Consider the following 12500-nt stretch of genomic DNA (forward strand, 5'->3'; position numbering starts at 1 on the left):
CATCTGATCAAAATGAGAACAATATGAATGATGGTATTTCCATAAATAATATGAAGAAAAATAATTTAGATAATATAAATAATATTGATGATGATGAATTATATGTTAAAGAAAAAAAAGAGGAAAGTGCATTTGATAAATGGAAAAAAAAAAAAAAAAAAAAAAATTCTGAACAAGTCAGTGGCGAGCTAGCTAAAAATAATACAAATGATGATGTAAATTATGAAAATGAAAAAAGGGAATATAGCACCAATAATATGAATAATATGAATAATATGAATAATATAAATAATATTAATAATAATAATAATAACAATTGTAATAATAGTTCTATTATATATGACAATAACGTTTCCAATAATTACAAATACTACAACAATAGTTGTAATCTTTGCAATGGTGAAGAAAAATGTGTGCATAAGATGAAAGGATTAAATTGTACATATGATGAAGATGATGAAAGAAGAAAATGCTCAGATGAAAATATAAATAAATTATTAATAAAGAATGATGAGGATAGTGTTGAGTATAGTATTGAAGATATGAATGATGATTATGATAATAATAATAATAATAATATTATTAATAATGGAAGTACTATTATTAATAATAATATTATGGTTAAAAAGAATAAACATGAGAATTTGTTAAGCATTAAATATAGTAATATGATATTAAACGATATTCGAGATGTAGATATAATCGTAGTTTTTTTATTTAGTTTATTTTTATATTTTAATGCAAACAATATTGTTGATATGTTAGATCGAAATAAAAAGGATCGATATTTTTTAATAAATTCTTTAAATATTAATCATGATGTTATAAAGTTTCCAACGTTTCCAAAAGAGATAGTAGAGAGTTTTTTAAAAAATGATTTTAGTTTATTAAAGAAATATATAAAAAACAAATGTAATAAATTAAAAAAGAAATATAAAAATATGTATTTAAAAAGGTATCCAGAAAATAAACAAGAAGAGAAATTATGTAAGAAAAAAAATATGAAAAATGAATTAAAAAAAAAGAAAAAAAAAGAGAAATGTTCGTTTTCAACAATAGTAGAATCAGTAGAACGTGATGAATTAATTTATAGAGATATAACTGAAATAGATTGTGATAAAAATTTACCAGATTTGAAAATAAATTTTATAGTTATGGGTGCATATTGTTTTTATCAAAAGGATATGAAACCATTTCAAGATAAAAATACTTTTTTTTATAAATCTCCATCATATATATGTGATTCAGAAATATCAGTAGCATGTAAAAAAGGAAAAAAAGTAGATTTTCCTAATCAAGATGATTTCACAATTATTCAAACAAATGATTGGATATTAATTATGGTATTTGATGGACATGGTCCATCAGGTCATGATATTAGTAATTTTGTACATGTAGTTCTTCCATTATTATTTTCATATAATATTGAAAAGATTTATGAAAATCCTGTACGTACTATGAAAACATTATTTTATATGATAAATTGTTATTTGGTAAATTATTCTTATTGTATTAATAATAATATTAATCCAATCAATATTAATTTTATTGATTATAATTTAAGTGGAACCACTTGCACAATCATTCTTTATAATTTTATTACCAAAAAAATTTATTCTGCACATACAGGTGATAGTAGAGCAGTCATGGGGAAACAAAATCCTCACACCAATAAATTCTCAGCATATAATATAACAGAAGATCATAAACCATCTTTAAAGTTAGAAAAAGATAGAATTCTTGCATTCGGAGGAGAGGTCAAAAAATTACATGGAGATGTAGCATATAGAGTTTTTGTCAAAGATGAAATGTATCCAGGACTAGCCATGAGTAGAGCAATCGGTGATATAACTTCTTCTTTTATTGGAGTTACTTGTGAACCTACTATCAAAATATTAGATAAATTAGAAGAAGATAAATTTATAATTGTAGCTACAGATGGTATTTGGGAATTCATAAGTAGTGAGGAATGTGTGCAAATGGTTTCAAAAAAAAAAAAAAAAAAAGTTCACATAGCAATGGGTAATATAAATAAATATAAATATATATATATATATTATATTTTTCTTTATGTGTATTTTTTATTTTATTTTATTTTTTAGAGGAAATTATTAAGGAATCCTGGAGAAGATGGGCAAGAATAGATACCGTCGACGATGTAATAAAATATATATATATATATATATATATATATATATATATATATATATATATATATATATTATAATATATTACACATATATATAATTTTTACTTATCTTATGCACCCTTTATTCATATTATCATTATTTTTTTTTCTTTTCTTTTTTCAGATGACCTTGGTAATTTTATATTTTTAACGTAAACATGTAGAAGGCCTTACATCATCATATAGGGCAATATATAATCATATATATATATATATATGTATATATTCATTTATTTATTTTTATTTTTATTTTTATTTTTGAATTTATCATTATTATTTGTTTTAATTTTTAAATTTTATAAAGTTTAATCAAATATGGGAATTTAAAATAAAATATAAATAAATAATTAAATGAATATATTTATTTATTCATTTATACCTCTGTGTATTATTTTTAAAAAAAAAAAAAAAAAAAAAAAAAAAAAAAAAAAAAAAATTAAATATATTATATTATATATATTATATATATATTACATATATATAATATTTATTGCACAATTTTTTTTTAAATGTGCTCAAGAACTGATCTATGTTTCTTTATAATATGATAATAATGCAATGCATCATGTTGACTTAAATAATCTGTTACTTCCATTTCTGTTTTTGCAACAATCATTTTCCAGTTTTTAAAATTTTTTTTTTTTACAACACCATTCCATATTAAACTACATTGTGAATGATGATTATATAAACTATTATCATTATTATCATGATTATCATGATATATGTTGTTGTTGTTATTGTCGTTGTTGTCTTGCTGGTTGATGTTATTATTTATAGGATTTAATTGTGGTTGATTTTTTTCATTTGTATTTATAATATGATTGTCTTCATTATCATTTTGCTCGTCATCATATTCTTCTTCATTCCATTTGATTCTTCTAAAGATTAATCTTTTATATCTTTCTATAGATACATGTTTTCCTTCTACAATTATAAAATTATATAAAACGGTCATAAAGCATACACCTGTTAAATGTAATTGTTGTGCATTAATATCAATTTTAAAGATATGTTTTTTATTAGATAAATTAGTAATATATATTAATAGAACATCATTTTCTTCATCTGAATTTGATTTCCATTTATTAATTTTTTTTTTAGTTCTTTCTTCTGGTTTAAGTTTTCTTTTTTGATTTTCTTCAAAATGTCTTAATTCTCTTTCTTTCATTTGTTCTCTGACTGCATATTCTGTTTTTGATGGTTGAGCTAATGCACTTTCACCCATGACTCTCATTAAATTTGATAATTTCATTTTTGGTGGCGGTGGAGGCATTAATCCTATTCTTATTTTATCTTGTTTCTCTCTTTCTTTTTCTTGTCTTTTTCTTTTTCTTAATTTTTTTCTTTCTTGAGGTGTTAAAAACATATGTGTCATATTTATATTATCATCATCATTTCCTTTTTTGTCTTCATTCAAAGAGACTGGGTGTTCAATATAATGATTGATATAATTAAAATTTATAATATATAACAAATTATTAACTATAAGCATATATATATTATTTTTATGTGATTTTATTTTTTTATTATCATTTAATAATAATAAAACATCACATTTTATTAATAAGTTATTTAATTGGATATGTTCTTCATGTGTTAATAAAGAACTACACAAATTAATATTACTATTAATATTACTATTAATATTACTATTATTATTATTATGTTTGTCATTTATATTATTATCAATATTATTCGTTTTATTATTTATTATATATTCTTTTTTATCTTCCCATGTTTGTTTTTCTGTTTTTATAAATTCATTTATATAATCAACATTATTTTCATTCTTTAAATACATATGTTCTATTAATATAAATAAATCCTTATCCCAATATTCTAAAATATCATATCTTTGGTTATGATCCCATGTTTCAAATTTAGAAATGCTATCATCTTTTTTTTTTTTATTATTTATATTAATCATATTAGGGTTTATATTTTCATTGACATTATTATTTAGAAAATTTAAAGACAGTTCTTGAAAAGATTGTACTTTTTTTTTTTCTTCCATAATTTTTTTTAAATCAAAATTCATTAATGCTTTATTATTATATTGTTTATTACTTGCATGTTTGATAAAAGAGCCTGGTGTTATAAAATTAAAAAATCCACTTTTTTTTTCTTTTCTTTTAGAAACATTTTTAATTCTATTATCGAACCATAAAGAATTTTCTTTATTTATATCATTATTAATATTTTCAATATTAAGATTCTTATTTATAATAATATCATCATCATTTTTTTTTTTTAATATATTATCTTCATCTAACTTATTCATATTTACTTTTAATGTTGAGAAGGTAATAGGTTTAATATTTATAACATTACCTTCATCATCAACTTCTCTACCTTGTTCATCGAACATTAAAGGTTTAGGAATAAAATCAAGTCTTCTTCTATTCTTATTTATATTATCATTCTCTTTAAATCGACTAGCTTTCTTTACTTTTTCTATAGCCAATCTAGCTGCTTCAGTAGCTTTTAAAATATTCAAATGGATATTAGAAGAAAATATTGAATTATTTAAATTATTATATGGCAAAGAACTTGACACAGGTATATTCATAATACTATTATTCTTATTTATTGGTATCTCATTATTTTTATTTAATAATATATTGATATTATTATTTATATTCTCAAAATTATTACTATTATTATTATTATTATTATTATTTATATCTCCTTCTTTGTCTTCTTCTTTTTTCTCTGCATCTCCCCACCTCGACCTTCTTCTTTTCTTAACATCATCCATAACAAGAAAAAAAAAAAAATAAAATAATTAAAAATATTGAAAACGATAAAATAATACACCTTATATAATAAAAAATAAATGAATAAATAAATATATATATATATATATATATATATATATATATATGTATTATTTTTTGGATTATATTTTAAATATTATCTATTCATCATTTCTGTCTCTACATGTTTATAAAAAAAAAAAAAAAAAAAAAAAAATACTTCTCTTACTTTTTAAAATAAATAAAAAAAAAAATTTTCATTTTCTCTTTCATTCTTTCCAGTTTTTTTAGCCACAAATATTATATATATAATAACTAAATGATAAGGAAAAAAAAAAAAAAAAAATAAAAATATATATATATATATATATAATAAACAATATATATGTTAATATATTATTAAATCAGAAAATCTATAAATATTAGGATATTTATAATGTATATTAATAAATATACTAATAGGATCTATTCATAAAAATAAAATTTATATATAAATAATATATTCATATAATCGTATTATTAATAAAATATATAATATATATATATATATATATTTTTTTTTATTTTTTTATTTTTTTTTTGCCAAAGTAATTTTTTTCTATCTAAAGATATATGAATGTATGCATTTACTAAAAAAAAAAAAAAAAAAAAAATATATATATATATATATATATAATATATATACATATATATAATATTGTATACATATATATAAATAATACTTATACTCCTCTTTTTTTTTTTTTTTTTTTATGTAACCAAAAAAAAGAATATATACTTCTACTTTTATATATTTAAAGAAACAATAATAATAATTTAAAAAAAATATATATTTATTTTGTATTCACTTAATGTTCATTTTGTGTTTATTTCATATTTATTTTGTTATTATAATTTTATTATTTTATTTTTTTATTTTTTATTTTTTTTTTTTTCGTAAAATTGGGTAATACACTATTTTTATGCTTGCATAATAATTCTATTATATTTTTTTTTATTATTATTTTTTTTTTTTTTTAATAAATAAATGGCGGCAATGAATTTCTTATTTATACATTATTATAAATAAATAAATAAAAACATATATATATATATAAATATATATATATATATTATTTATGTAATATTTATTTATATGTTTTCATATATATATTATATATACATATATATGATTTATTGATTACAAATAAATATAACTTTTTAAATACGTTCTTGTGTGTCACTATAAATTATTGATAAAAATATATGTAATCTATTCTTTTGTATATATAATATATTTTAATATATGATTTATTGTTTACGTTATATATATATATATATATATATATATATATATATATATACATATTATTTATTTGTTTTTTTTTTTTTATTATTATATGTCAGCTTTTATATGTTTTATATTACATGATTGATTTGTTCTTTGTTCTTTTCCTTTTTTTTTTTTTTTTTTTTTATATCTTTAAATTATGAAATGTAATTTTATACAACTGTCTTTAATTATCGAGTGTGTAAACTGATTCAAAATAATATTATATATATACATTTTTGTTGTAATATTTTTTTAAATAAATTATAAGAACATATTAGTAAAAACTAAATATGTCTTCTATTCTTAACAGGGATAGAATAATATGTATATATATATGTGAGTATTTTTTAAATGTACATATAAAAAAACTTATATGTCCTATTTTTTAATTTTTAGTTGCCATTATATATATAAATATATGTGAATGTATATATATATATATATATAAATTTTTTTTTTTTTTTTTTTTTTTTTTTTTTTTTTTTTTTTTTATGTGTATATATATTATAAATTTCATAGTTATATAACTTGAGACATTATTACATGCTTCCTTTGAACACCAACTCTTTGTCTTTTCTGAATATATATATATATATATATATATATATTTATTTATATTTATTTATTTCCCTTTTGTAATAGATTAATTCTTTAATTTGTTATACTTCATTTGTCATATATAATATTATTTAAATTTTATTGAGTGCTAAGATGCTTTCTCGTATGAGCGTTCGAACGCATACTCACAATGAGGTTCTTACAAAGAATGATTCTGTAAATATGCTAAAGAATATAGTTAAATTAGGAATTAGTTTAGTTACGTATTTAAGAAACTTATTTGAAGAAAATGCATATGAAGAAGTATGTATTAATGAATTAAAATTAAAAAGACTTCTACCTATAAATCCACAAGCACATATGATTATAAACTGGTTAGAAAAAGGTGTTTTTGAAGCTATTGAAAAAGAATATTTAAGAATATTAATATTAGATATAAATGATATATATGATAATACAATCGAATGTTATAAATTTACTTTCTCATATAATAATAAAAATGGAGATGAAATAGATATCACTCTAGAGAAATCAAACCAATCTTCATATGAAAATAAAAAAAAAATTGTATATAATGATGTAAACAAAAATTTTGTTAATAATATATATAATGATAATTATATCAAGAAGAATAATTATGAACATACAACAAATGAATTATCTAATAATAAAATTGGTGATTATAATAAGGTAAATGAAAATAAAAAACAAAATGAAGGTCAAATGGTAGGTCAAATGGTAGGTCAAATGGGAGGTCAAAAAGTAGATCATATGGTAGATCAAAATGTAGATCAAATGGTAAATCATAATATATGTAATAATATTTCTTCACAAATAAATTTGAATGAAATCCAAAAGAATTACACAAATGAATATCCATGTCATAAAAACGACACACTAAACTGTAACAATATATCTCATCCTCAAAATAATAGTTTTATGAATTCACAGAATTATAAACATATCAATAATTATTGTGTAAATAATCTTGATGATAATAAAAAGTCCTATTTAAATTATAATCGCCTCAAAAGTATAAAAGAAAGATTATTTAATAAAAATAATAAAGAAAAAAAAAAAAAAATTAATAATTTATTTTTTAAAAAACAAGCAAAAGATAAAACATATGAATTGTTAAGATCTTTAGTTTTACTTACACAAACATTAGAACCCTTACCAGAGAGGACATACTTATCTATGAAATTATTATATTATGATGAAATCGTTCCATATAATTATCAGCCTCCATATTTTAAAAACCCAGATAATAATGACTTATTAAAATTTATAGATATACCTAATGAAGATTATATAGGAAAAATAAACACAGGTCATCACTTCCTTTCTATTATTGTGAATTCAACTACCAATAATTTTATAAATAAAAATATAGAAATGTATAATAAAGGTTATTTTGAGAAACATACTCATCACTTGAAGAAACTAGAAAGGAAAGAAATGTGTAAAGGAATACCTCACATAGAAGGAAAGGGACCTGAGGTTTACCCATTAACAAATGATGATAATGATGATAATGACGAGTATGATGAATATGATGATGAGTATGATGATGAATATGATGATGAATGTGACAATTTATATGATGATGATGATGATGATTATCATGAAGAATGTGTTCAATGTGTTGAACGAGAAAAATCTCATAAATATAACAATTTTGATCGACAAGAAGATAAATATATAGAAAAACATTATAATGACGAATATAATTGTGATAATCAAAATATTTATAATAATTATCATCAAGATAGTTACTCTGATGACTATTATTATGATGATGATTATTATGATGATGATGATTATTATGATAATAATGATGATTATTATTATGATGATGATTATTATTATGATGATGATTATTATGATGACGATGATCATTATGATAACGATGACCATTATGATAACGATGATCATTATGATGATACATTGAATAACCCCAATATATATTATCCTTTAAATGAACATAAAATGAATAGCCATTTTGACTCAGCATATTCATTAAACAAACAAAGAAGAAGAAAAAGAAAAACAAGACAACCGAGAAGAAGGATAAATCAAAATTTAAATACAAACATGAACCTTATTGGAAGTATAAATCCAGATGCTATGCAAAATGCAAATATAAATATTAATGATCACATAGATGAAGAAAGTGTCAGACAGATGAGAAGAGGAAGAAGAAGACGACGAAGAAGAAGACGAAGAAGAAGAAGAGAAAATGAAGTGAGTACAAGAAGTATTTCAAAAATAAGAACGTCATCAAAAACAAAAAATAAAATTATCACTAGAACAAGGAGACGAGAAAATACAAATACATTATTAAATGATAAAGAACATATGAGTATTCAAAAAGATGTAAATATTAAAGAACATATAAGTGTTAAAGAAGATATGACTACACGACTAAGGTCTAGAACAAGATTAAGAATAAGAGGAAGAACAGCAAGTCTTAGTAGTAATGATGTTAGTAATAAAAATATATTAACAGATAGAAATAAAATTATTTCATATAACCCAAATAAAAATTACTATGAAATATTCAACACAACAAATAATGCTACATATATAAATAATCTTCAACCTAATAAAATGATAAATGAAAATATTAAAGACAGTAAATATATGCATAATGCTAATACGAATATTACAAATAATAATGAAAAAAATGGAATTATTACTTCAAAGAGGAATATAGAAAATATTCAAAATGTTATGATGTCCAATCATATAAATAATAATAATAATAATAATAATAATAATATGGATGATGGTGATAACAACAACAACAATAATAATAATAATAATAATAATAACCTTATTGTTAATCACATAGATATTTATAATAATAGCTATATAAATAATGAAGATGATCATGTACATCCTAATAAATCCTCTTATAAAAATCATCAAATTATAGATAAAATGATTAATGCAAAAAAACAAAGAAGAATAAAATTGTTAAACAAAATTAAGATGTATATTACAAGATATAAAATTTTAAGTAAGATAAAAATTAAAAATAAATTCCCAAGTGTATCACAATATGAAATAGATAAAATATTAGATGAACTATTACAGGATAATATTATTACAACAAATGAAAATAGTGTTTTTAAATTTGTTGATAAAAATGAAGATATTGAAGAACCTATTATAAATATAAATACATATGACCAAGACAAAATCGATCATGAGATAAATGAAAATATGGAAGAACAAAAATTAATTATAATAAATAATGACAATATGTTAAATAATATACAACATCAAGATGATGTAAACTGTATTTATAATAATAATATTTATCAGCAGCATAAAGAAGAAACAGAAGAAGAACAAAAAGAAGAAGAACAAAAAGAAGAAGAAGAAGAACAAGAAGAAGAACAACAACAACAACCACTACAACAACAAGAAGAACAACCACAACAACATAAAGAAGAAGAACTATTTGCTACTAATAATGATGAACAAATTAATAATGATATAAAAAAACTATACAATGATGTTTATAATATGTGTGTTAAAACAAAATATGTTAATAAAGATATTATTACTAAAGGACTAGGTATATACCCTTTACTTGCAAAACCATTACTACATAGACTTATTAATGAAAATGTAATTCAAGATAAATTTATAAAAAATAAAGGATATGAAAGTAATATATATATACCCATTCAAAATAAATTTAATAAAAAGGATAATAAAGACGTAGTAAAGTGTGATATTATGTCTACTACAAATTCGACCAACGACGAAGAGGATAATGAAAAAAAAAATAAAACAAATAAATAAAAAAAATAAAAAAAAAAAAAAAAAAAAAACTGACAAAGATAATATATACACACATAAATATTTATTTATATATGTATGTGTCGTCAAATATTCACCAAAATATATAACAAACACAAAACATATCTTAATAAATATATTAATTATATATATATAATATATATATAATATATATATGTGTGTGCATTCTTTAATTTTCTCATTGTATCCTTTTCCGTCTTATATTTTATATAATTTGTTCTTTATAAATATTATATTAATTGTTTTCGTTTCCGTTAATGATTTCTTATATATACTTTTTTTTTTTTTTTTTTTTTTTTTTTTTTTTTTTTTTTTAAACATAACAATAACATATACACATGAGAAAAGATATGAAATAAAATATATAAGATGAATTCTAATTAATTTAAGAGAAGTTTCCTTTTTCTTTTTTTTTTTTTATTAAGACCATCAAATGAAATAAAACATGATACTAAATAAATGAACATATATATATAAATATATATCACTCCATGTGTTAAATAAAAGATAAACCAAAAAAAGAAAGAAAAAATATATATAAATATAAATATATATATATATATATATATATATATATTTATTTATTTATTTATTTATTTATTTATTTATTTGTATAACACAAAAATAAGAATATAATTAAACAATAAAATGTCATATTTTATTTTGCATGAACATTGTGAAAGTTTTACCTGAACGTTCAGGTAAAAAAAAAAAAAAAAAAAAAAATATATATATATATATAAAAAATAGACATTATAAAATCATTTAATATATATATATTTAAAATCTTCCTCTTTGATTACTAAATTTACGACTACTGTTTGATCTATTTCTAAAACTGTTTTTATTATTTCTATTATTGCGATCATTTCTATTATTATGATCATTTCTATTATTATGATCATTTCTATTATTATGGTCATTTCTATTGTTATGGTCATTCCTATTATTATTTCCTTTAAAATTATAATTGTTTGGCTTCTTATTGTTGTGATTAAAACTATTTTTTTTCTTGTCTCTATTAGATTTTTTTTTTTTTTTTTTAATAGGACCTTGTGAATTTTTTTCTTGTGGTAAGAATCGACTTAAAGGTAATGTTTGTGATTTATCAATAAAAAAATGTGTATCACTAGAAAAAGATTTTGCTCTAATACCTTCTTTTAATTTGACAGAAAAATAAAATTCGTTTATGGGTCCTAGAATCTCATCTACCTTTCCAATTTCTTCTTTATTTTCTAAAAATATTCTCCCATTAAAATATGGAACTAGATTCTCTAATTTATTTTTTAATAATAAATCATTTTCACAATGTTTATAAAAAGTCCCTCCAAGAATTATATTATTACATTGAAAGTCTCCGTCATAATTTCTATTAAAGCTTTGTTTCTTGTTCTTCTTAAAAAATCCCATCTTTTTATTTATATAAAAATATATATAATATATATATATATATATATTATATTTAATTTATATATATAATATATATTTCATTATGTGGATAAATATGAATACATTCTATATATATATTCATACATTCAATAAAATAACGTCGCTTATTTTTTTTAATTTTTTTTTTTTTTTTTCTTCTTCAACTTATTTTTTATATCTATCATAAATACATATATAATTAATCATTAACTTATATATTTATAATAAAAAAAATATATATATATATTATATATATATAAATATTTTATATGATTTAAGAAGGCCATTTAACAATTCATATAACTCTCATAATATATATTCATATATAAATTATATTCAAAAAAGAAAATAATAAAATATAAATAAATAAAAATATTTTTTTTTTATATATGTATTGTATATTATATATATAGTACTATAT

General features: G+C 19.3%; 4 protein-coding genes across 4 annotated transcripts in view; 2 read left to right on the forward strand and 2 right to left on the reverse strand.

Annotated features, from left to right (window-relative positions):
- The window catches only part of PADL01_1308100 (protein phosphatase PPM6, putative), a gene marked incomplete at both ends in the record, with an annotated part of 2628 nt that extends 289 nt beyond the window's left edge, over positions 1–2339 (forward strand). Inside the window, 3 exons of the mRNA XM_028683608.1 lie at positions 1–2022; positions 2103–2158; positions 2313–2339. The exon at positions 1–2022 is cut by the window's left edge and continues 289 nt beyond it. Coding sequence (XP_028539769.1) covers positions 1–2022; positions 2103–2158; positions 2313–2339 — 2105 coding nt within the window. The remainder of the gene's footprint in view (positions 2023–2102; positions 2159–2312) is intronic.
- Positions 2340–2693: 354 nt separating this feature from the next.
- On the reverse strand, positions 2694–4949 carry PADL01_1308200 (U4/U6 small nuclear ribonucleoprotein PRP3, putative; the record flags this gene model as incomplete). Its single annotated transcript, XM_028683609.1, has 1 exon — positions 2694–4949. One exon carries the CDS (start codon positions 4947–4949, stop codon positions 2694–2696), a length of 2256 nt encoding a protein of 751 aa, XP_028539770.1.
- Positions 4950–6970: 2021 nt separating this feature from the next.
- On the forward strand, positions 6971–10633 carry PADL01_1308300 (HORMA domain protein, putative; the record flags this gene model as incomplete). The annotated part of the gene is made up of 1 exon (XM_028683610.1): positions 6971–10633. The coding sequence occupies one exon, from the start codon at positions 6971–6973 to the stop codon at positions 10631–10633; it is 3663 nt and encodes a 1220-aa protein (XP_028539771.1).
- A 798-nt stretch (positions 10634–11431) lies between these two features.
- On the reverse strand, positions 11432–12061 carry PADL01_1308400 (H/ACA ribonucleoprotein complex subunit 1, putative; the record flags this gene model as incomplete). The annotated part of the gene is made up of 1 exon (XM_028683611.1): positions 11432–12061. One exon carries the CDS (start codon positions 12059–12061, stop codon positions 11432–11434), a length of 630 nt encoding a protein of 209 aa, XP_028539772.1.
- Positions 12062–12500: the final 439 nt, after the last annotated feature.

This window comes from Plasmodium sp. gorilla clade G2 (assembly GCF_900097015.1).
Source record: "Plasmodium sp. gorilla clade G2 genome assembly, chromosome: 13".
In the NCBI taxonomy this organism is placed as follows: Eukaryota; Apicomplexa; class Aconoidasida; order Haemosporida; family Plasmodiidae; genus Plasmodium; species Plasmodium adleri (nom. inval.).